This window comes from Sminthopsis crassicaudata, chromosome 5 (genome assembly GCF_048593235.1).
Source record: "Sminthopsis crassicaudata isolate SCR6 chromosome 5, ASM4859323v1, whole genome shotgun sequence".
NCBI lineage: Eukaryota > Metazoa > Chordata > Mammalia > Dasyuromorphia > Dasyuridae > Sminthopsis > Sminthopsis crassicaudata.
In genome coordinates this window covers 169,359,677-169,386,138 of record NC_133621.1, presented here as the reverse complement: position 1 = coordinate 169,386,138, position 26,462 = coordinate 169,359,677, and the positions used below count along the sequence as shown (strand labels likewise).

The 26,462-nt window shown below is 33.2% G+C and overlaps 1 protein-coding gene across 1 annotated transcript in view; it reads left to right on the top strand.

The window, feature by feature from the left end:
- Positions 1–26,462, top strand: part of TAF3 (TATA-box binding protein associated factor 3) — a 218,507-nt gene that overhangs the window by 3,034 nt on the left and 189,011 nt on the right. The window contains exon 2 of the mRNA XM_074268711.1: positions 18,417–18,659. Within this exon, the coding sequence (XP_074124812.1) occupies positions 18,417–18,659 (243 nt within the window). The remainder of the gene's footprint in view (positions 1–18,416; positions 18,660–26,462) is intronic.

Genomic DNA, 26,462 nt, shown 5'->3' with positions numbered 1-26,462 from the left:
GGATAAAGTGGAATAATGATAGATTGATCAGATGGGGAATGTCATTCATAAATGTCGAAGAGGAATATTTGTGAGTAATGGTAACATCAAGGGGATGACATCTATATTACTGAGGCGGGGTGGAGGAGTAGATTATATGGGAAATGAGTGAGCTGAAGAATTGGTAGGTTTGGGTATTTGAGGAAGTTATCAGTATTTGTGTTGAAACCCCCTAATATGAGAGCAAGCGTTGAAGAGGTAAGAAAGATTGTGAGCCAGGCACTGAAATTGTTGAAAGACAGTTTCCTGTAAGTTGGTAGATAACAGCTACTTAAATTTTGATTGAGTTGTACATATGGATTGAATCACTCAAAAAGGTGGGAAAGGTTATTGAGTAATATCTGTAGAAAAAGAATATGGAAGTGGAACTGGATTAGGAGTATTCCAACTCCCCTGCCTGGAGCAGGGAGTGAAGCGCCTGAGGTTACCATGTGGTACAATTCCTATGTTTTACAAATGAGGAAACTGAGATGCAGGTTATTACTTATCTAATGTTACACAGGTAGAAAATGTTAAAGGTTTTTTTCTTCCTTCATATATAGTGTCTATATATAAATAAGATATATGTACATATGCATAGACATACAGGTGCCTATCATGTATATGTGATTTACCTAGATATATACATATTTATGCATGTATGTATTCATGTGGATCTCTCTCTAATTCAATTAGACAAATCTCCTTTATATTAAGATTGTAGTAATCTGTTTTACATTTTCTTTGATCACTACTTCCCTTCATATTTGATAACTTGTTAAATCTAACTGATCCTTTGATGTATTAATTCACTGAGATTTTTTATATCACTTAAAAATGTTTTCTTTATTATGAACCTAATCATTAATTGAAAGAAATGTTTCAATATCAAAGAATAAAGAGGATTATATATAAAGCTATAATAAATAACAAAATTGCAATTTGTCCTCTTCTGAACTTTTTCTTCCTGTATATTTTTAAATGTTTTATTGACTTTAAAAAAAATTTCACATTATCATAGATCAATTACAAAATTATAGCTATAGAGTTGGAAAAGATTTTAGAGGACATCTAGTCTGAATCTCTCATTTTATGGAAAACTGAGGCTCAGGAAGTTTAAGTATTTACCTGCAATCATACAGGCAGTCCACATCGATCAGAGCTGGGATGTGAATCCATGTCCTTTGAATTTAGAGCCATTTATTTTTCCATACTACTTCCAAATTGAAGTCCTCACTGTCCATAATAAATATAGTCTAGCAAATTCATCAACACATTGGTCATGTCTGGACATGTTCATCTTATTTTTTTCTCTAGTTCATCGCCTCTATGAGAGGAAGGGAAAATTTCATGATCGGTTTTCTGAAATAAAATATAATATTTGTAAAGAACTTTTTTTTGATAAAGCATTTTTAATCTAGTGTCTGACACATAGTAGGTACTTAATAAATACTTGTTCCCTTCTTCTTTCCCCCCCCCCATGAAGTTCTGATTATTCATTTCATTATCTGAGTTCTGTAGTCTTTTAAATCTGTTTTCCTTTATGTTATTGTAATAGTGCGCATTGTTCCTATTTTACTTTGTTTTTAGTTCAATATGGACCTCCCAGAATTTCTTAGAATCTTTCTTCTTTGTCACTTCTTATAGTATTATAATATTTCATTACATTCACAGCTTCAGTTTGTTTTGCTATTCCCCATTTGATGGGCTACCACTTTTAGTTTCATGATTTAAGGCTCTGCCATCAATATTTTTGTATGTTTGTGTCCTGTGTGTCTTTAAAGTATATGTATCTTTGGATTAAGAGGCATGTACAGTTTAGTGGCTTTGAAATATAATTGCAAATTGCGTTCCAGAATGGTTAGACTAATTCATAGCACCACAAAAAGTGCATTAGTATGCCTGTCTCATCATAGCCTCTTTAGCAATTGCCATTTTCTTGTTTTGCTGCCTTTGCCGATCTAATAGGTGTGATGAGGAACTTCAGAATTGTTTTATTGGCATTAATAATTTGGAGCATTGTTGATTTTCTTCTTTAGAGAACCTTGTCCTTATACTTTGACCACTTAAATGGTAGGAAATAGCTCTAATTCTTAAATATATATTGTAATTTCTTGTATATTTTGGGTGTCAGATTTTTAGTAAAAAATTTTTATGTCAAAGATTTCCCCCTCGATCTTACTGGAAAAAAGAGGAAAAAGGAAGTAAAATAAGGGAAATTACATTTCATGAAGAGGCAAAGAAAACCTATTATAATTGAGGGAAAGAAGGGAGGGGGATAAATATTGTGTGAATCTTATTCTTATCAGATTTGCCTCTAAGAAAGAATATTAGACATATTTGGGAGAGACTTGTCTCATGTTATAGGGTAGTGGGAGGGAAAGGGGGAAAAGAAAGGGAAAGACTAATAGAAGGGAAACAGAAGTATTAGGGGAAAGGTATAAAAAAGGAAGAAGGGCTCTAGAGGGGGGGAGGACTGTTTGATGAAGGTGGTCTTCAAAAGCAAAATACTGGGGAGGAGGGAAGGAGGAAAGGAAAGAGAAAAGCATAACTTAGGGTAAATAGCAGAAAATACAGAATTAGTTATTTTAACTGAATGTGAATGGGATGAACTCTCTCATAAAATGGAAGCAAATAGTAGACTGGATTAAAAGCCAGAATCCTACTATATGATGTTTACAAGAAATACATTAAAGCATAATGATACATACAGAGTGAAGGTAAAGGACTGGTGAAGTAAAAAAAGCAAGGATAACAATCCTGATCTCAGATCAAATAAAAGCAAAGATGATAGATCTGATTAAAAGAGATAAGGGAGTATAGATAATGAAGTAATATCAATATTAAACATATGCACCAAATAGTGTAGCAAAAATTTCGCCCTCTCCCATTAATTGTTTTTCCCAGATTTATCAAATGCTGGAAGGTTAGTTTGTCATGAATTGTTTTTGATGAAGCCATTCCTTTTTTTTTTTTTTTTTTTTTTTTGCTTTTCAGTAGTATTTTCCCTCCAATTACATGTCAATAAACTTTTTAATGTTCATTTTTTGCAAGATTTTGAATTCCAAATTTTTCTCCCTCCCTTCCTCCTCTGTCCTCTTCTGATGATGATAGACAATTTGATATCGTTTATACATACATATTTCTATATTAGTCACAGTTGTGAAAGAGAAAACAGGTGAAAAGGAAAAAGAAACATAAGAAGTAATAAAGTGAGTGAAAAAAATATGCTTCAATCTGCATTCGGAATCCATCAGTTTTTTATCTGAATATAGATAGCATTGTCCTTTATGAGTCCTTTGTACTTGTTTTGGATCATTGTATTACTGAAAAGAACTGAGTCATTCATAGTTAATTGTCAATGTTGTTGATACTGTGTACAGTTTTCCTGCTTCTGCTCATTTTACTTTGCACTAGTTCATCCAACTCTTTACAGGTTTTTCAGAAATCTGCTTATCATTTCTTATTGCAAAATAATATTCCATTTCATTCATATACCACAGCCTGTTTAGCCATTCCCCAATTGATGGGCATCCTTTTAATTTCCAATATTTTGCTACAATGAAAAAGTCTACTACAAAGCTTTTTGCACATATTGGTCCTTTTCTCTTTTTTTATGATCTCTTTGGGATACAGATATAGTAGTGGCATTGCCGAGTCAAAGGGTGTGCACAGTTTGGTTGTCCTTTAGGCATAATTGCTCTCCAGGATGGCTGGATCCATTCACAACTCCACCACAGTGTATTAGTATCTCCATTTTCTCACTTCCTTTCCAATATTTAGTACTATTCCTTTTTTTTGCCATAATAGCCAATCTGAAGTAGTATCTCAAAGTTGTTTTAATTTGCATGTATTTAATTAAAGTGATTTAGAACACTTCTTCATATGCCTATAGATAACTTTAATTTCTTCATCTGAAAACTGCCTGTTAAAATCCATTGACTATCATTTGGGAAACAGCTTGTTCTTATACATTTGACTCAGTTCCCTATATATTTGAGAAATGAAGTCTTTATCAGAGACATTTGCTATAAAGATTGTTTCTCACCTTTCTGTTTTCCTTCTAATCTTGGTTCTATTGGTTTTGTTTGTATTTTTAAAAAGCCTTTTAATGTAATACGATCTGAATTATATATTTTGTATTTTGTAAGGCTGTCTCTTGTTTGGTCATGAATTCTTCCCCATCCTATAGATTTGACAGGTAAACTATTCCTTGCTCTTCTAATTTGCACATTCACAGTTATGATTATTTCCTATGTATTTTCCTTCATTATATTCTTCCTTCTGTTTGTCCACTCTCTCCTTTCACCCTTTCCCTCCTCACCAGTATTGTGCTTTTGTCTACCACTTCCCCTGATTTGCCCTCTCTTCTGTCAGTCCCCACCTCCTAGCCCGTTTACTTAATCTCCTCCCCTCCTACTTCCTTGTCAGATAAAATAGATGTCTATATTCAACTGATTGTCTATATGATTCTCTTTTTGAGCCAATTATAATGAGAGTAAGGTTTTGGGTGATGCTCATTGCTCATCCTCCCATCTTTCTTCATACTGGTCTTTTCAGGCCTCTTCATATGAAATAATTTATACCATTCTATCTCTCCACTCCACTCAGTGTACTCCTCTTTCTCATCCCTTGATGTCATTTAAAAAGTGTCATTCCCTCAAATTCATCTTATAACCATACTGCTTATCTGTATTCTTTCTATGTGTATTATTAATGATAGTTTTTTAAGAATTACAAGTATCATTCTCTTGTGTAAGGATGTAAACAGTTTAGCTCTATTGAATCCCTTATCTTTTTTCCCCCATTGTAATTATTTGTGCTTCTCATGGGTCTTAATATTTGATGTCAAATTTTTTGTTTCATTATGGTCTTTATGAAACCTTGAGATTTCTCTATTCCATTGAGTGACCATTTTTTCCTTTGCTTTCCAGTGGTTCTTTCTAATCACTGTTCACCCCCCTCCCCCACTCCCACCCTCCACCCCTTAGAAATTCACTAAGGGTGGGAGTATACAGATGCAAGTATGGAGAGGTAGATCAGCATTAGCAACAAAATTAGGATAAGAATAGAAATATGTAAGAACCAAAGCTATCCCTTAACATTTAAATGGTCAAAGTATTCAACAGACCACTTTGTATTCTTTCCTGGATGCTATAATTGATATTGATAGCCGAAGAAGTCATGATGGTGAAAAGACATGAGTAAATATCATATTAGTTGAAGAAACTGGGGATGTCCATTTTACAGAAAAGATGATTCAGAGGAACATGGTAGCTCTTTTCCAATTATTTGAAGGATTATCTGGAAGAGGGATTAGATTTGTTGTTGACTAGAAAACAGAACCAGGTTTAATAGATGGACATTGCAGAGACAGATTGAGGGTTGACTTTTTTTTTCCTTCTTTCCTTTTTTTCCCCCCTGAGGCAATTAGGGTTAAGTGACTTGCCCAGAGTCACACAGCTAGGAAGTATTAAGTGTCTAAGGTCAAATTTGAACTCAGGTCCTGATTTCAGGGCTGGTGCTCTATCCACCTAAGCTGCCCCAGAGAGTTGACTTCTTGACAGGGTTAACTGTAAGTGGAGTGGATTCCTTTTATTTGCTAAATCCAGCAATCTTTTCTCATTCTTCATTCTTCTTTGTGGCCTGTGACACTATTGATCACCCTCTTTTTTTTTTTTTTTTTTTTTTTGGATCACCCTCTTAATGCTATCTTCTTTCTATCTGCAGTCTTCTGATCCTCCACTTTACCTGACTCAGTCGCCTTTGTTGGGTCTTCCTTCAGGTCAAATCTTTCAGTTGTATGTGTTCCTCCACTCTGTTCTGGGACCTTTTCTCTTCGCCCTTTATATACTGTTTTATTTGACCATCTCATCAACTCTCTTGTGTTTCCTCATTTCCTACTCTAATTCCTTGAATCTCTTTCTCGGCTCTTATTGCCGAGGCTAGAATTTCTAGTACTATATTGAAAAGTAATGGTGATAGTGGGCAACCTTGTTTCACTCCTGATCTTATAGGGAAAGGTTCTAGTTTATCGCCATTACATATGATGTTTACTGAAGATTTTAAATATATGCTCCTTATTATTTTAAGGAATAGTCCATTTATTCCTATACTCTCAAGTGTTTTTAGTAGGAATGGATGTTGGATTTTATCAAATGCTTTTTCTGCATCTATTGAGATGATCATATGGTTTTTATTAATTTGATTATTAATATGGTCAATTATACTAATAGTTTTCCTAATATTAAACCAGCCCTGCATTCCTGGTTTAAATCTCACTTGGTCATAGTGTATTATCCTGGAGATGATTTTCTGAAGTCTATTTGCTAATATCTTAAGATTTTAGCATCAATATTCATTAAGGAAATTGGTCTATAGTTTTCTTTCTCAGTTTTCGATCTACCTGGTTTAGGTATCAGTACCATGTCTGTGTCATAGAAGGAATTTGGTAGGACTCCTTCAATCCCTATTTTTTCAAATAGTTTACATAGCATTGGAGTTAGTTGTTCTTTAAATGTTTGGTAGAATTCACATGTAAATCCATCTGGTCCTAGGGACTTTTTCTTAGGAAGTTGGTTAATAGCTTGGTCTATTTCTTTTTCTGAGATGGGACTATTTAGACGACTTATTTCTTCCTCTGTTAATCTGGGCAAGCTATATTTTTGAAGGTATTCTTCCATTTCATTTAAGTTATCGAATTTATCGGCATAAAGTTGAGCAAAGTAGCTCCTAACTATTGTTCTAATTTCCTCTTCATTAGTGGTGAGTTCACCCTTTTCATTTTCAAGACTATCAATTTGCTTTTTCTCTTTCCTTTTTTTAATCAGGTTTACTAAGGGTTTGTCTATTTTGTTGGTTTTTTCATAAAACCAACTCTTAGTTTTATTAATTAATTCAATAGTTTTTTTACTTTCAATTTTATTAATCTCACCTTTTATTTTTTGAATTTCAAGTTTTGTGTTTGTCTGGGGGTTTTTAATTTGTTCCTTTTCTAGCAATTTTAGTTGTAAGCCCAATTCGTTGGCCTTCTCTTTCTCTATTTTATGCAAGTAGGCCTGTAGAGATATAAAACTTCCCCTTATTACTGCTTTGGCTGTATCCCACACATTTTGGTATGCTGTCTCATTATTGTCATTTTCTTGGGTGAAGTTATTAATTATGTCTATGATTTGCTGTTTTACCCAATCATTCTTTAGTATAAGATTATTTAGTTTCCAATTATTTTTTGGTCTATTTTCCCCTGGCTTTTTATTAAATGTAATTTTGATTGCATTGTGGTCTGAAAAGGATGCATTTACTATTTCTGCCTTACTGCATTTGATTTTGAGGTTTTTATGCCCTAGTATATGATCAATTTTTGTAGAGGTTCCATGAACTGCTGAGAAGAAAGTATACTCCTTTCTGTCTCCATTTAGCTTTCGCCAAAGAGCTATCATATCAAACTTTTCTAGTATTCTATTTACCTCTTTGACTTCTTTCTTATTTATTTTGTGGTTTGATTTATCTAATTCTGAGAGGGCAAGGTTGAGATCTCCCACTATTATAATTTTGCTATCTATTTCCTCTTGCAGCTCTCTTAATTTCTCTTTTAAGAATTTAGATGCTGCACCACTTGGTGCATATATGTTTAATATTGATACTGCTTCATTATTGATGCTGCCCTTTAGCAGGATATAATGCCTTTCCTTATCTCTTTTAATTAGATCAATTTTTGTTTTTGCTTGATCTGAGATGAGGATGGCTACTCCTGCTTTTTTGGTTTTGCCTGAAGCATAATAGATTCTGCTCCACCCTTTTACTTTTAGTTTGAATGTATCACCCTGTTTCAGGTGTGTTTCCTGTAAACAACATATAGTAGGATTCTGACTTTCAATCCAGTCTGCTAACTGCTTCCTCTTTATGAGGCAGTTTGCCCCATTCACATTTATGATTAGAAGGATTAATTCTATAATGCTTGCCATCCTATTAACCCCTGCTTTTGCTTTTCCCCTTTCCTTCCCTCTTACCCCCCTACCCAGTATTAAACTTGTGAACACCACTTGCTTTTCACAGCCCTCCCTTTTTAGGATCCCTCCCCCACCTTAAAGTTCCTCCCCTTGTTTTACCCCTTTTCCTCACAATTTCTGTATTCCCTTCCCCTTAGTTTACTCCTTCCCTTTCACTTTTCAATGAAGTGGAAGAAGTTTCACCATAAATCGAATATGTCTATTGATGCACACTATGTTCATCTCCCTCCTTTCTTTCTCTCAGATATAATAGGTTACCTTTGCCTCTTCATGAGATGTAGTACCACCACTTTACACTTTTTTATGATATAATTTCCTTTCCCCTTCTAGTTTCTAAGACAAATTGTACATATGTTCTTTACATATTTTTTTGGCAGAAGTATAGTTCTCAAGATTTCTTTTTAGCTTTTTAGAAATCTCTTGAGTTCTGTATTTGAAAATCAAACATTTTATGTAGGTCTGGTTTTTTCATCAAAAATAGATGGAATTCATTTATTTCGTTAAATGTCCATCTTCTTCCCTGGAAAACTTTTCGCAGATGACATGATGGTATACTTAGAGAACCCCAAAGACTCTGCTAAAAAGCTATTAGAAATAATTCAGAATTTTAGCAAAGTTGCAGGATACAAAATAAATCCACATAAATCCTCAGCATTTTTATACATTACCAACACAATCCAACAGCAAGAGATACAAAGAGAAATTCCATTCAAAATAACGGTCGATAATATAAAATATTTGGGAATATATCTACCAAAGGAAAGTCAGGAATTATATGAGCAAAATTACGAAACACTTGCCACAAAAATAAAGTCAGATTTAAATAATTGGAAAGACATTCAGTGCTCTTGGATAGGCCAAGCGAATATAATTAAGATGACAATACTCCCTAAACTAATCTATTTATTTAGTGCTATACCAATCAGACTCCCAAGAATCTATTTTAATAACCTAGAAAAAATAACAACAGAATTCATATGGAACAACAAAAGGTCGAGAATTTCAAGGGAAGTAATGAAAAAAAAATTAAGTGAAGGTGGTCTAGCTGTACCTGATCTAGAACTGTATTATAAAGCAACAGTCACCAAAACCATTTGGTATTGGCTAAGAAATAGACTAGTTGATCAGTGGCATAGGTTAGGTTCACAGGGCAAGATAGTGAATAAAAATAGCAATCTAGTGTTTGACAAACCCAAAGATCCCAAATTTTGGGATAAGAATTCATTATTTGACAAAAACTGCTGGGAAAACTGGAAATTAGTATGGCAGAAACTAGTCATGGACCCACATTTAACACCACATACTAAAATAAAATCAAAATGGGTCCAAGATTTAGGCATAAAGAACGAAATCATAAATAAATTGGAGGAACATGGGATGGTTTACCTCTCAGACTTGTGGAGGAGGAAGGAGTTTGTGTCCAAGGGAGAACTAGAGACCATTATTGATCACAAAAGAGAACATTTTGATTACATCAAATTAAAAAGTTTCTGCACAAACAAAACTAATGCAAACAAGATTAGAAGGGAAGTAACAAATTGGGAAAACATTTTTACAGTTAAAGGTTCTGATAAAGGCCTCATCTCCAAAATATACAGAGAATTGACTTTAATTTATAAGAAATCAAGCCATTCTCCAATTGATAAATGGTCAAAGGATATGAACAGACAATTTTCAGATGATGAAATTAAAGCTATTTCCATTCATATGAAAGAGTGTTCCAAATCACTATTGATCAGAGAAATGCAAATTAAGACAACTCTGAGATATCATTATATACCTGTCAGATTGGCTAAGATGACAAGAACAAATAATGATGAATGTTGGAGGGGCTGTGGGAAAACTGGGTCACTGATGCATTGTTGGTAGAATTGTGAAAGAATCCAACCATTCTGGAGAGCAATCTGGAATTATGTCCAAAAAGTTCTCAAAATGTGCATACCCTTTGACCTAGCCATACTACTACTGGGCTTATATCCCAAGGAAATACTAAAGAAGGGAAAGGGACCTGTATGTGCCAAAATGTTTGTGGCAGCCCTTTTCATAGTGGCTAGAAGCTAGAAGATGAATGGATGTCCATCAATTGGAGAATGGTTGGGTAAATTATGGTATATGAATGTTATGGAATATTATTGTTCTGTAAGAAATGACCAACAGGAGAAATACAAAGAGGCTTGGAGAGACTTACATCAACTGATCCTAAGTGAAAAGAGCAGAACTAGGGGATCATTATACACTTCAACAATGATACTGTATGAGGATGTATTCTGATGGAAGTGGATATCTTCAACATAGAGAAGAGCTAATCCAATTCCATTTGATCAATGATGGACAGAATCAGCTACATCCAGAAAAGGAACACTGGGAAATGAGTGTAAACTGTTATTTTTACCTTCTGAATCCATTTCTTCCTGTGCAACAAGAAATTCGGTTCTACACACATATATTGTATCTAGAATATATTGTAATATATTTAACATGTATAAGACTGCCTGGGGGAGGGAGTTGGGGGAGGAAGGGAAAAAATCTGAACAGAAATAAGTGCAAGGGATAATATTGTAAAAAAAATTACCCATGCATATGTACTGTCAAAAAAAAAGTTATAATTATAAAAAAAACCAAAAAACTCTCTTGTTTCATTATTACATCTATGCTGATATTCCTAGTGCTACCTTATACTTATACCTTATACTTAGCTTTAGCCTCTGCTGACACCTCTAGTCTAACATCTCAGACTCCTTTTCTGACATCTCAAACTGCATGCCATCTTCAATTCGGTATGCCCAAAATAGAGCTCATCTTTCCCTAGACCTCCTAAATCCCATAACTTCCCTGTTACCTTTGAGGACAAAACTGTCTCCTCCGTTTTTCAGGCTGACAATCTAGGAGTTATCCTGTTTGTCACCATATTGCTTTTTATCTTTGAAAGATGTCTGCAATATACCCCCTCCTCTCTGATCCTGCCACCCCTTAGGGTGGGCTCTTGGCACTTCTTGCTCTTACTGTTGCAGTAGCTTACTGGCAGATTAGCTTGTCCCCAGACTCTGTACTTTCTGTATCTTTCCTCCATTTAGCCATCAAAGTGATTTTCCTGACCATTCTCCTTTCCCCCTAAAAGGGCTTTCTGTTACCTCCAGGATCAAATACAAAATCCTCTGGCATTCAAAACTCATAACCTAGCCCCATTTACCATTCCTGTTTTTTTATACATTATTGTCTGCCATGTATTTTTAAGTCCTAACTAAAATTCGTTTTTTTGTAGAGGAAGCCTTTCCCAATCTCTTAATTCTAGTAGATCCCTTTTTTATTATTTCCTGTTTGTCTTCTATGTAGCTTGTTTCTACATATTTGTTTGCTTATCACTTTAATTGCAAACTACTTGAGAGCAAAAACTTCTTTTGCCTCTCATTATATGTCTAGTGCTTAGCATAACCTGGCGCAGTATAGGCACTTAAAATGTTTATTGATTAACTGATCCCCTCAAAATCTTTTGCATCTCTCTTTTTCTCTCTATTCATACTACTGTCCTAAGCTAGATATTCATTACTTCTCTGCCATCTCCTAATTGGCCCTCCTCATTGGTTCTTGAATCTAATCTTTTTTAATCCATCTGGCACAGAGTTGGCAAAAAATACTACACAGTTCAGACCCTTTCACTCCCCTGTTTTTCATATGTATTCTGCCCCCTATTGTGAGGGCTGCCACCAGCTTCTATCTTAGGTGTTCTTTTCTCTTTCAAACATTTCACACTTAGATATCCCATAAAAATCAATCTCAAACTCAACATGTCTAAAACAGAAATTATTATCCTTCACCCTAAACCTATCCTTCCCAACTTTTTTATTTCTCTCACCAACTTTCCCATCTCCTTAGTTCAGAATATCAGCAGTTTCCTTTATTCCTTATTCTTACCATCCATATCTGTCCCTTACCCTTATATCTTCCATATCTTGCCCTTACCCCCATATCTGTTCAGTTGCCAAATCTTGTCATTTGACATATCTCAAAAAACTGGTGCTTACTCTCCATTATATTGTTAAGACCCTCATAGTCTCTTACTTGGCCTACTGAGATTTCTTAGTATACTCCAATGACTTTCTTTCACCTCTAGGATAAGATCTAAATACTGTTGTTTTTCATTTAAGGCCTGGCCCTAATTTTTCTTTCCCTCTTTATTATATATAATTTTACTTCCCACATTCTACAGTCTGGTCGAATTGGATTCTTTTCTTTTCAGAGGACACTCCATCTCTAACTCTTGACTGGACTTCCTATTCCACATACCTAGAATTCATTTCTTTCTCCTCTCAGAATCTTTTTTCTTCAATATTTTCAGTTTACCATCTACATGAAAAACTTTTTCCCCTTACTAATCCCCCAGTCTTAAAGCTTTCCCTTGCAAAATACTTGGTAGTTTTTTTCTGTATATACTTAGATATATATATTTAAAATGTAAGCTCCTTGAGGATAAGTTTTTTTTTTTTTCTTTTCATCCTAATACTTGGGCCCTTTATTGTCAGTTAGTAAACATTTAGTATGTGTCTTTTATATTTCAGGTACTGTATTAAATGCTGGGTATATAAAGCAAGGCAAAAAACATTCCTTGCTTTCAAAGTGCTCCTAGTCTAAAGACTTAATTGAAGTTGCTATAATAAAGGCTTATTGCTTGATTGTTTTAGAAACTTCACTGGCTCTGTATTACCATTAAAATAATTGAAAACACCTCTGGTCAGGATTAAAGCTCTCTACAATCTGGCTTTAGTCATCTTTCCACATCTGATCATATTGGGAAGGCTTCTAGAATATCTCAATTACAGAGAATGCTTGCTCTTGGTTTTAGAGGTTGATCAGTCAAACATTTAGCAGAGAAAAGGAACTTTTTAAAAAAAAAATATTTTATTTAAAATTTTTTAAAATTAATTTTATAATTATACTTTTTTTGACAGTATATATGCTTGAGTAATTTTTTTTTATAACATTATCCCTTGTATTCATTTTTCCAGATTTCCCCCTCCCTCCCTCTACTCCCTTCCCTAGATGACAGGCAATCTCAGGCATTTTACATGTGTTACAGTATAACCTAGATATAATATATGTGTGTAAATCCCATTTTCTTGTTGCACGTTAAATATTGGATTCCGAAAGTATAAGTAACCTGGGTAGATAGACAGTAATGCTAATATTTTACATTCAATTCCCAGTGTTCCTTCTCTGGGTGTAGTTGTTTCTGTCCATCATTGATCAGCTGGAAGTGAGTTGTATCTTCTTTATGTTGAAGATATCCACTAGAGTAAAGGAACTTGACAAATGCTGACAGGGATGCAATAAAATAGGTACATTAATGCAATTCTGTTAGAACTTTGAATTCATCTAACCATTCTGGATAGCAATTTGGAACTATGTCCCAAAAGCTACTAAGTTGTATATATCTTTTGACCCAGTAACATACATTAGTACATATATACATACACTCATACAGACATATATATATATACTCATACACTATAACTTTTGCCATTCCCCAATGATTGATTATTCCCTGAGTTTCCAATTCTTTGCCATTATGAAAGTAGCTGCTATTCCTAATTTTTGTTTATATGTATCTTTTAAATTTTTTTTTTTTTTTTTATCTTGTTGAGGTATTTACTTAGAAATGGTGTTGCTAGACCAAAAGGTATATGCAGTTTGATATCTTCTGGGGCAGTTTCAAATTGCTTCCCAGCTCACTGCTCCATCAACAGTGATTACTGAACGTGTTTTCCCATAGCTCCTCCAGTATTTGCCATTTTTTTTTTTTTTTTTTTTTTTTTTTTGGTCAGCTTTGCTAATCTAATGGATATGAAATGAAACCGAGTAAATTTGATTTGTTTTGTTCCCAGTGATTTAGAAAATTTTTTGATATAGTTATTGATAACTTTGATTTCTTTTTCTAAAAATTACCTATTTGTATCCTTTTGTCATTTGTCATTTTAGAAATAGCATTTATTTTTATATCTTTGAATTGGTTCCCCATAAATTTTAGAATTGAGACTTTTATCAGAGAAACTAGTTGTTAAGATTTCACTCCTTCATTTACCTGCTTCTCTTCTAATTTTAGCTAATTTGTTTTGTTTATGCAAAAAATTTGCAGTTTTATATAATCAAAATTGTTCATTTTACCATCTGTAATCCTTTCTGTCTCTTGTTATGCAATACTGGAATTAATTGTTCTTTAAATGTTTGAAAATAGTGACTTGTAAATCCATTTGTTTTTAGAATTTTTTTCTTAGGGAGTTTATTTATGGCTTGTTCAAAAATTTTTTTTCTAAGAGAGGTTTATGTATTCTATTTCCTATTTTGTTAATCTAGTTAATTTATATTTTTGTAAAATATCATCCATTTAATTTAGATTATCAGTTTTATTTGCAAATAGTTAGGAAAAATAACTCCTAATAATTATTTTTTATTTTTTCATTTGTTGTGAATTTACTTCTTTCATTTTTGATACTGGTAATTTAGTTGTCTTTTTAAAAGTCAAAATTTCTAATGTTCTATTCATGTATTCATCCATTCATTTATTTATTTTTAATGCTCTTTGTTTTTATTTACTAATTCATTGACTCTTGCATTTTTAATTTTGTTAACATCTCCTTTGATTTCATGTTTCTAGTTTGATATTTAATTAGGGATTTGAAATTTGTTGGTTTTTGAGGGTTTTTTTTTTTTTTTGTTTGTATGCCAAACTCGTTGATCTTTCTCTCTTTTATTGGTGCAAGTGTTTAGAGATATGAATTAGGAAATTTAAAGCCTCAAGAACAGCTTTAGATGCATACCTCAAATTTTAGTATGCTATCTCATCTTTATCTTTAAGGAAATTGTTGATTGTTTCTGTGATTTGTTCTTTTACCCACTTATTCTTTCAGATTAACTTGCAATTAATTTTAATCTATCCTTCAAAGGCTCTTTATTGGATATAATTTTTTCATTATCATCAGAAAAAGATGCACTTAATGTTTTCTGCTTCTTTTAATGAAAGGTTTTGTTGTTGCTATGACCAGTTTGAGTAAAGGTGTCATACATAGCTGAGAAAGTAGGTATGCTCCTTTCTATTTCCATTCAGTATTGTCCAGAGGGCTATCATTTTTAAGTTTTTAAAAATTCTTTTCATTTCCCTAGCTTCTGATTATATTCATCTAAAGCTGAGGGATAAAATTAGGTCCTCCACTATTTATAGTTTACTTGCAATTTTCTTCTGTAACTCATTTAATAATTCCCTTAAGAATGTAGAAGCTATACTGTGTGGTATACATATGTTCAGTATTGATTTTATTTCATTGTTTATGGTTACTTTTCAACAAAATGTAGTTTCCCAGTTTATTTTTTTTAACTAGATTTATTTTTGCTGTTGCTTTGTCTGAAATAGAGATCACCACTTTTGCCCTTTTTACTTAAGCTAAACCAAGATAGATTCTGTTCCAGACCTTATTTTAACTCTATGTATTTCATTCTGTCTCAAGTGTGTGTGTATATATACATTTTTTAAATAATAAAACAACATATTGTTGGGTTCTAGTTGCTAATCCATTTTATATCCACTTGTGTGAGTTTATCGTATTCACATCTATGGTTATGCTGCCTAACTGTTCATTTCCCTCCATTTTATTCTCTTATATTTATCCTCTATTTTACTTTGTCTCTGTTTTGAGTCTATTTTGTTCTCACTGCCTCCCTTAATTTACTCTCCCTTTTATTCTTCTATCTTTCTTTCTCTTAAGCCCCCTTCCAATTTTTCTATTGGGTAAGATGCAATTTCCCAACTGTGATAATGTCTTTCCTCTTTGTACTACTTCATTTGAGAGAGGTTCAAGTATTTTTCTCCCACATTTCTCCCTTGATTATATAAATTCTTCTTTATGATCCTCTTTTATATGAAATACTTTTCCTCATTCTTTCTCTCCTTCCTTCTACTCTCCCATGCATTCCTTTTGTCTACTTTTCCATTCTTTTCTCCCTCTCAGACTCCTAGTGATGTTTAAGTTCTGAGGGTTCACAGGTCCTCATATAGGAATGAAAACACTAACAACTTTATTTAGTTCCTTATGATTTCCCATTCTTGTTTATTTTATTTTATTTTATTTTTTGTATTTCTATTGAGTCCTGTGTTTGAATGTTAGATTTTCTATTCAGCTCTGATTAGGAATGCTTGAAAATCCTTTATTTCATTTCCCCCCTGTACTATTATATTATGTTCAGTTTTTCAGGGTAGGTTATTCTTACTTTATAATCCTAGATTCTTTGCCTTCTGGAATATCATTCCAAGCCCTCATTTCCTTTTCAATGTCTTCTGTGTTTGTGTCTTGAGCTTCCCTGTCACTAGAGTAACTCCTTATGCTCATTCTTCCAGACTACTTGACTTTGAACTTTGTTAGTGGTAGGCTCTGCTTACTTCGAGGATGGGGAATACCTGGCTTGAGATTCTGTATTTTATGTCCTGCTGCTTTTACAGCTCAGCCTGGGGCCCTCCAAGTTTCCAATGCTTCTGATGTGGTATGATTTAGGGAGAGATCTTTCACTGCTCCTTTGCTCTGAGCTCTGAAAAGCTTCTGATCCAGATTGAGTCTTTTGTTTGTATATGGTTGAGTTTCCATAGACTACTACTAGACTCAAGTACATGAGTCCACTAAGAGATTCTGTAGGTCCAGAACAACTGGACTGCTCACTCCCCTTTGGTCTTGTTCTCCTGCCCTGGTTATTCCATTGCAGGTTTATGTGTTGGGTTACAGGTTAGAACTGAGTTGTTATTTTGCTATTGGGCACAGAGCCACATAGCTAAGTTTCTAGAACTTATTCCTTGCTCAGTGTCTGGATTACCAGATACTTAGCTTGGGATCACTCTTCTCTGCCCTGGAACTATGATCTAGAACTGGGTAACAGGACAGCCTCTAAATAGTATGTTCTTAGTTTGTTCTTAGTAAGAGTTTCAGTTTCCTTGAGATCTCTTTCTTTTCTTTCCTGCTCTAGCTCTACTTTTTTGTCCCTGGGTACTGGAATATGCCATTCTCATTGCCTCTATGCTGGCTTTAGGCCAGCATCCACGCTAGTGACTCTAGACCTGTTTTCCTAAGCTGCCATAGAATAATGACTGTCTTTTTATTGGCTTTCCCAATTAGAATTTGGGTGTGGCATATTTTCTTGGCTGTGGAGGTGGTATGTGAGTAAGCTAGGTAAAAATATTTCTTCTAAACCATTTTGACTTGTTCCTTTCCATTCCCAAGTCAAAATCTGGTAAGGGGTTAATATTAAAGATATGTGAGGAATTAATTTAATCATTTCGATTGTATCTGACTTTTTGTGATCCCATTTGAACATGGGTAATGAATACAAATATATAAGATCATGAACTAATCCCCAGTAGATAAGCAGAGTTTAGGAACTAAAAGTCCTTAATAACCATATAATAGATTGGGCCACATTAGTAATAATAAGAGAGATGCAAATTAAGACAACCCATACATTTAGTAAATAGGCAGTAATGACAAAAGATGGAACCAGTGAGCATAGGTAAAGCTAAGTTAGCAAGATAAACATGCCAATATATTGTTGGAGTACCTGAAATTGTTCTAACCTTTCTGGGAAACAATTTGGAATTATGTTTGTTGTTGTTGAGCCATTTTAGTTGTGCTATCTTTTTGTGACCCCTTTTGGGAATTTTCTTGGCAAAGATATTGGAATGATTTGCCATTTCTCCTTTAGCTCATTTTACAAATAAAGAAGTGAGGCATACATGGTTAAGTGACTTGCCTGGGGTCACACAGGTAGAAAATTTCTGAGGCAGATTTGAACTCATGAATATGTTGTCCTGATTCCAAGCCCAGTGCTCTACCCACTGCACTTGCCTAAGTAGCCTAATCTTACATTTACAAAGTGCCTAAAATGTCCACCTCCTTTGATCCAAAAGTGTTACTGCTAGGCATGTAACCCAAAGATTTCAAAGATATAAACAAGGTTTTGATACATCAAATAATCATAGTAGTCTTATAGCCAAGACAACACATTTTATGCACTCACAACTCACAGCTGTATGCAAACTTTGTGCTAGTCTCTGGTGATTCCAGAACAAAAAGTAACTAACCCTGCATTCAGAGAGCTTCCATTCTACAGAAGGAATAGAACTTGTGCACAAATAATTGTAATTCATGGTACTTCGAAGAGGGAAAGAATGCAACAATAAAGTTGTCTTCACAGATTTGTATATCACTTATATGTGGATTATGAGTAATAGAGCTAGTCCTGAACAAAAAGTGACTAATTCCATGTCCACTGATTTTAGGTGATGTGATTCTAATCTGCATACTTATTATTTCAGAAGTATGTGACAATTCATTTGATCTGACTTTGATTTCCTTTCAGATGGCCGGACAGACCCAATTTTGGATGATGTCAGTGAAGCCTTCCAACTCATGGGGGTCAATCTTCATGAATTAGAAGATTATATTCATAATATTGAACCTGTCACTTTTCCACATCAAATTCCTTCATTTCCTGTCAGCAAGAACAATGTACTTCAATTTCCTCAACCTGGGAGCAAAGATGCAGAAGAAAGAAAAGAATATATTCCTGATTATATGCCACCTATTGTCTCTTCTCAGGAAGGTATGAAATTTTTTGATCTTAGCTCTTTTTCTTATTTTTATAAGCTTAAAACATTTAGTGAATATCTTAACTTCTTTTGAGGGGAAGGCAATTGTGATTAAGTGACTTTCCCAGAGTTGCATGGCTAGTAAGTGTTTGAGACCAAATTGGAATTCAGGTCCTTTTGATTCCTTGACTAGTAATCTGTGTACTATGCCACCTAGCTGGCGCATATTATCATTTTTTTCCTTAAAATCACACATTGTTTTCTTATCATAATTTCTGAATATAATAGTCTGCAACTGTTTTGCTGAAGAACAAATTTAGAAATGTAGAAAGCATGTTTTAATGTTATTAATCATACCAGTAACCACATACCCAAAACTAAATGCAATCTGCTGATTGCCATTTCTGTGATCAGTTATTCCTAATGAGGTATTTATTTCTTTTGATATCAGTATTTGAGGGAGAATAAAATGTGGCCAAAGAAAAATATTTTTAAAATAATTTATCATGTAAAAATAGACTAAAGAGTAATCCAGCAAGAAAACTTGAAACATAAAAATGAACAAAAGCTGCCTTTCCCTTCATTAGTATTAGTATGAATTAAATCTTATTGCTTTCAGCTAGTTTATTCATTTAAATTATTCAAAGTTTTTATTTGAATGGCACACATCTGTATTGGTTGGTAGATGCAGTGTTTGTTGTTCAAGCACATAGTTTTTTGTTTTTTTTTTTTTTTTCCTTTCTTTCTTTTTTAGTTCAGTATTATTTTCAATTCTGAATTCTCTCTTTCTCTGGTCTCCTTCTCCTACTCATTAAGAAAGCAAGAAAAGCAAAACCTGAGGCAGCTAGATGACACAATGTATAAAACACCAGCCCTGAAGTCAGGAGGATCTGAATTCAAATCTGGCCTCAGACACTTAACATGTCCTAGCTGTGTGACCCTAGGCAAGTCATTTAACCCCATTTGCTTCATCCAATCAATCAATCAATCAATAAATAAACCCATCACAACCCATTATGTATTGTTACATAAAATAAAATTTTGCACCAGCCATGTCAAAAAATAAAAGAAAGAAAGAAAATGTAATATTCTTCAAGCTGCTCTGTATCTTTAGGTAGATAGCATATGCCATCAAGAATCCTTTGAAATTATGGTTGATCATGTTGATCAAATTTTTTTTTTGTTTATTCCATATATTCTTTAAAAAAATCTTTTAAATTAATTATTTTCTGTCAGTTACATTTAAAACAATTTTTTTTTAACATTTGTTTTTTAAAACTCTTTAAGTTCCAGGTTCTTTCCCTTATCCCCACCTCCAGCTCCCATTAAGAATCCACATGTTAAATTATGCAAAACATTTCCATAAAAGTCTTGTGAAAGAAAACGTAATCTGCCACCCTAAAAAATTACAGAGAGAGAATGACTCAATCTCTATTCAGACAGTCAGTTCCTTCTTTAGGTATGGATAGAATTTTTCATTATAAGTTCTTCAGAGTAGTTGTGGATCATTGTACTGTTGAGAATAGCAATTATTAACAGCTGATCATCCCAGAGCTTTATTATTACTTTGTATACAATACATTTTACTTTGCTTGAGTTCAAAGAGGACTTTCCAGCTTTTTTTCTGAGAGCATACTGTTCATCATTCCCCACAGAACAATAACATTCCATCATAACCATATACTATAGTTTACTTAGCCATTCCCCTATTGATGGGTGTCCCCTCAGTTTCCAATTTTTTGTTCTAAGAAAGCTGCTATAAATATTTTTGTACATGTAAGTCCTTTTCCTTTTTTCTTTTTTTAATCTCTTTGGGGATTATGCCCAGTTGTGGTATTGTTAGGTCAAAGGATATATATATATATATATATATGTATGTATGTATATATATATATATATATATATATATATATATATATATATATATATATATATATAAATTTATAGCTCTTTAGACATAGATCATATCTTTTGAGCATTTATCAATTGGGGCATGGCTCTTATTTATAAATTTGGCTCTGTTCTCTCTATGTTTGAGAAATGGGATCTTATCAGAGAAACTTGCTTCAAAATTCATTTTTATAATTATTATTGCTAACTGTATTTCCCCCCATTTAATTTATTTTTTTCTCCTTTTATTCTTGATCAGAGTTCTTGATTGTTTCAAAGTACGTACTTAGTTTTCAAGAAAGGTTTAAGAGAGCAATCATCAATTAGAACGATCTACTTGAAGAAAAATAAATTATTTACATTAAATTCATGCATTTATATATTAGTCTTTAGATTAATGTGCCACTGGTATGTGAGTAATGGTAATAAATTCTGTTTCCATTGTTTTTAAAACTTCATTTCTTTTGAAACCATCAACTTATACATAACTGATAAGCAGTTAACATTAACCATTCCCAACTTAAATTTTGTTAATAAAATGTCATTTGCTTCACTTACATAATATGCTGGATTGTTATAAAACATAGTGCTAGCAAGGGGTCAAGATGAACTATTTGTGAAAAAACATGTCACTCCACTAGTCCATATAAAAACTTGAAAGCACTTATATTAACTTGAATTACTTGTTACAGTTTGAAATTTTATCTTTAGTTAATATTGCTGTTTTTAAAAAATATGTTTTTTCAAATGTTATTGGGTTTGCTTTTAGAACTAAATGATTGAGTAGTATTCCAAGTATCTTAAATTGTCTTTCTCCTAGAATCCCTCTTTTTCTTTTATAGATTTTCATGAAAGACCAGTTGATTTCATCAATTAGATCTATGCTTCAATTTTTTTGTCAGCTTTCTTTTTTCACAGTTGGCTTAACTTGCAGAATTGGGGGATAATAGTAACCAGAGTCCCTGAGATATATTGTAAATTGATGAATCATTGTCATTGTTGGTATAGGACATAATAGATTCTTCTAAGTGTTGTTGCAATGAACTATTTTTAAAAAGAGGTATTTTACTAATAAAATATATAGAACTAAATCAGATATAAAATTCCTATTGCTTATACTTTATAGTGGCTGTTAAAATTTGCCTGAAATACTTCAAGAATCATAAAGATGATGTCAACTAAATTAGTGTATTTTTCGACTTAAAGTTTTGGAGGTAGATAACAGATAGGCCATTTTGTAGTTTTTTTTTCTTTTATTATATGAGTTAACCATCTATCCAGTCTAATTTCAAAATCTTAGATAGTGCTATCAGTAAACATATTTTATGGAAGAGTACCACCATCATTCTTTATATTGCTTAAAATTCTTTAAAAATTATGAACTTGAAAATCATCAGTAGATATGGGCATGTCTACATAAAAGAACAGAAAGTGATGATTGTATATGAAATTATAATGTATCATATACACTTAAATACTATCCATATACATATAGTTTGATTTATATTATATAATACAATTATAATATAGGTTATATATATTTACTGACATGTATATATATATATGTGTATATTAATACATACACATATATCGATGTTTCGTGTCATAGTGCCAGCATTGTTTTGCTTCTGTTTTCTCTTCAGAATTTCCTCCTGCTGTATTCAGTGAATAATTGTATTATATAATGTAAACCAAACTATATGTATGTGTATTTAAGTGTATATGATACATTATAATTTCATATACAATCATCACTTTCTGTTCTTTGCTTTTAAAAACAATTACATTTTCTTTTATTCAATCTGCAAAAATTTACCCAGCTTCTCTTCCTTCCCCCATTTGAGAGCAAAGCAAAAACTAAACCTTTGTTATAAATATGTACACTTAAACAAAACAAAGTGCCAGATTGTGTCCCAAAACTATATCTAAATTTGCACTCTAGATCTTTCAGCTCTCTATGATGGGAGTAGCATGTTTTATCATTAGTCTTCTGTTGAACAATTACATCTATCAGAGTTCTAAATTTTTTTTTCAAAATTGTTGGTCTTTACCATATTTTCATCATTGTATACATTTTCCTTTTGGCGCTTGTTACTTCATTTTGCTTCAGTTCATACAGGTCTTTCCACGTTCCTCTGAAATCACGCCCTTCATCATTTCTTACATTTTATGGGAATTCCCTTAGGTTCCTTTTTTTTTTTTTTTTTGGTCACCTCATCTACATTTTCCTTTCTCAGTGAAATGTGAAATGTATTTCTGCACCAAACTATGTGGGTATTTTTATGTTTATTTATTCTTCTCCTTGGCCACTATAGATGGAATGAAGTTGAAATGTCAGCTATGCCCCCTACTCCTTTCCTCATGATATAGATATCTACTTAGACATCTTGATTTTGTGACATAATTTCCCTCAATCTTCCTTTCCCTTTTGTTTCTCCCTTCCAACCTCCCAGTGTATTCTTCCTTTTGTTTTCCATTCATCTCTTAATGTCAAAAAGTTTGCCCAGACCTTTTCTAATTAGACTCCTATGACCCTGATGAATATAGAGGGATCTCTATGTATCATCTCCCCATATTGAATGTCAGCAGTTTATCCTTGTTTTAATCCCTTATCATTTTTTTTTTTTTTAAACATTTTTGGATCCATTTTTTTTCCAATGTAGTATTATAGTTTTGCTGGGCAAATTATTGATTATAAGCCTTTTGTAATATTATATTCTCTGCTCCCTTATAGTGATGACTGCTAAATGATGTGTGATTCTATTTGTGGTTCCTTGGTACTTAAATTCTTTTTTTCTGTATTTTCTTTCTTTCTTTTTTTTTTTTTTTTTCTGAGACTGGGGTTAAGTGACTTGCCCAGGGTCACATAGCTAGGAAGTGTTAAGTATCTGATTTCAGATTTGAACTCGGGTCCTCCTGAATTCAAGGCTGGTGCTCTATCCACTGCGCCACCTAGCTGCCCCTTTTCTGTATTTTCAATATTTTTCTCTTAATGTTGAAACTCAGGATTTCATTTTGAAATTTTTTTCCAAAAGGTGACTGGGAGATTTGTTTTTATTTTGCTCTTTGGTTTGAAAAGATCAGGGCAGTTTTCTTTGATGAGTTCTTGAGATGTAATGTCTAGACTTTTTTGATGAGTGGCTTTCAGATAGTTCAATGGTTATTAATTTATCTGCTCTTAGTTTGTTTTCCAGGTCAGTTTTTGCCATGATATTTTACATTTCCTCCTCTGTCCTTCTTCTTTTCTTCAATTATTATATGTCAGATCCTATGCTAGCAATTAACAATTATTATCTCATTTGATAACTCCTCTAACAACTCTGTGAGGAAGGTACTATTATTATCTCCATTGTACAGTTGAAGAAACAGGCAGTTAAATGATATGTGCTGGATCACACAGCTTGTAAGTATCTGAAGTCAAATTTGAATTCAGGTCTTCTTGATTCTAGGCCTAGGATTCTATCTACTGCACCACCAAGTTGTCCAAGTTTGTTAATTTCATACTATCAAAATTGTATTTTGTGATCCATAATAGAGTTGTCATTCTTATAGTAAAACTCCCTAGAACATACCCAACTAGATTAAAATGTAATTGACAAATGTTTAATAAAATAAATAAAAATGGAATACAACATATATAATGTTAATTTTTGGTTCTCTAAATCAATGTGGGGCCAATAGGGAGATCTGATTCTATTTGAGTTTGACGCCACTGATCTCTACAGTATTTCTTTTGTGTTAAGAAAAAAATTTTCCTCCTCCCATTCAGACCAGTGCCAATGATCTTGTGATGAAGACAGCTATCTATACTCAGAGAGAGAACTGTGGGAACTGAGTGGATCACAACATAGCATTCTTACTCCTTTTGTGGTTGTTTGCTTGTATTTTCTTTTCTTTTTCTTTTTTTTCCCCCTTTTTTATTTCATTTTTCTTATGCAGCAAGATAATTTTATAAATATGTATGCATATATTACACTTCACATAACATTTTTACCATGTTTAACATGTATTGATTTACTTGGTATTTGAGGAGGGGGTGGGGAGAAGGGGGGAAATTGGAACACAGGTTTTTGCAAAGGTTAATGTTGAAAAATTATCAACACATATCTTTTGAAAATTAAAAGGCTTTAACATAAAAAAATTTCCTCCTAGTCATAGTTGTGAAAAGTTTCTCCATTTGTTTCTCTTCTCCACTCCTACCTTTAACCTCCTTTAAAAAAAAAATGGTGTGACCTTTTATAGTTTGATCAAGTACCATTTGATACTTATTGTTGTTAGTGGCATAAGTTGTTGGTCTAAACCTATTTTCTTTTCTTCTTTTTTATAGCTTTTTATTTATAAGATATATGCATGGGTAATTTTTCAGCATTGACAATTGCAAAACCTTTTGTTCCAACTTTTCCCCTCCTCCCCCCATCCCTTCCTCCAGATGGCAGGTTGACCAAATCATGTTAAATATGTTAAAGTATAAGTTAAATATAATATATGTATACATGTCCAAACAGTTATTTTGCTGTACAAAAAGAATCGGACTTTGAAATAGTGTACAATTAACCTGTGAAGGAAATAAAAAATGCAGGTGGACAAAAATAGAGGGATTAGGAATTCTATGTAGTGGTTCATAGTCATTTCCCAGAGTTCTTTCACTAGGTGTAGCTGGTTCAGTTCATTACTGCTCTATTGGAACTGATTTGGTTCATCTCATTGTTGAAGATGGCCATGTCCATCAGAATTGATCATCATATAGTATTGTTGTTGAAGTATATAATGATCTTCTAGTCCTGCTCATTTCACTCATTATTAGTTTATGTAAGTCTCTCCAGGCCTTTCTCAAATCTTCCTGCTGGTCATTTCTTACAGAACAATAATGTTCGATAATATTCATATACCACAATTCAGCCATTCTCCAATTGTTGGGCATCCACTTAGTTTCCAGTTTCTGGCCTCTACAAAGAGAGGGCTGCCACAAACATTCTTGCACATACAGGTCTCTTTCCCTTCTTTAAGATCTCTTTGGGATATAAGCCCAGTAGTTACACTGCTGGATCACAAGGTATGCACAGTTTGATAACATTTTGAGCATAGTTCCAAATTGCTCTCCAGAATGGCTGGATGTATTCACAGTTCCATCAACAATGTATCAGTGTCCCGGTTTTCCCACATCCCCTCCAACATTCCACATTATCTTTCCCTGTCATTCTGGCCAATCTGACAGGTGTGTAGTGGTATCTCAGAGTTGTCTTAATTTGCATTTCTCTGATTAATAAGGACTTGGAGCATCTTTTCATATGGCTAGAAATAGTTTCAATTTCTTCGTCTGAGAATTATCTGTTCATATCCTTTGACCATTTATCAATTGGAGAATGGCTTGATTTCTTATAAATTAGAGTCAATTCTCTATATATTTTGTAAATGAGGCTTTTATCAGAACCTTTGACTGTAAAAATGTTTCCCCAGTTTATTGCTTCCCTTCTAATCTTGTCTGCATTAGCTTTGTTTGTACAAAAACTTTTCAATTTGATATAATCAGAATTTTCTATTTTGTGATCAATAATGATTTCTAGTTTTTCTTTGGTCATAAATTCCTTCCTCTTCCACAGATCTGAGAGATAAACTATCCTATGTTCTTCTAATTTATTTATAATCTCATTCTTTATGCCTAAGTCATGAACCCATTTTGACCTTATCTTGGTGTACGGTGTTAAGTGTGGATCAATGCCTAGTTTCTGCCATGCTAATTTCCAATTTTCCCAGCAATTTTTGTCAAACAGTGAGTTCTTATCGCAAAAGCTGGGGTCTTTGGGTTTGTCAAACACTAGATTATTAAAGTTATTGGCTGTTTTGTCCTTTGAACCTAACCTATTCCATTGATCAACTAGCCTATTTCTTAGCCAAAACCAAATGTAAACATATTTTCTTTTAAACTA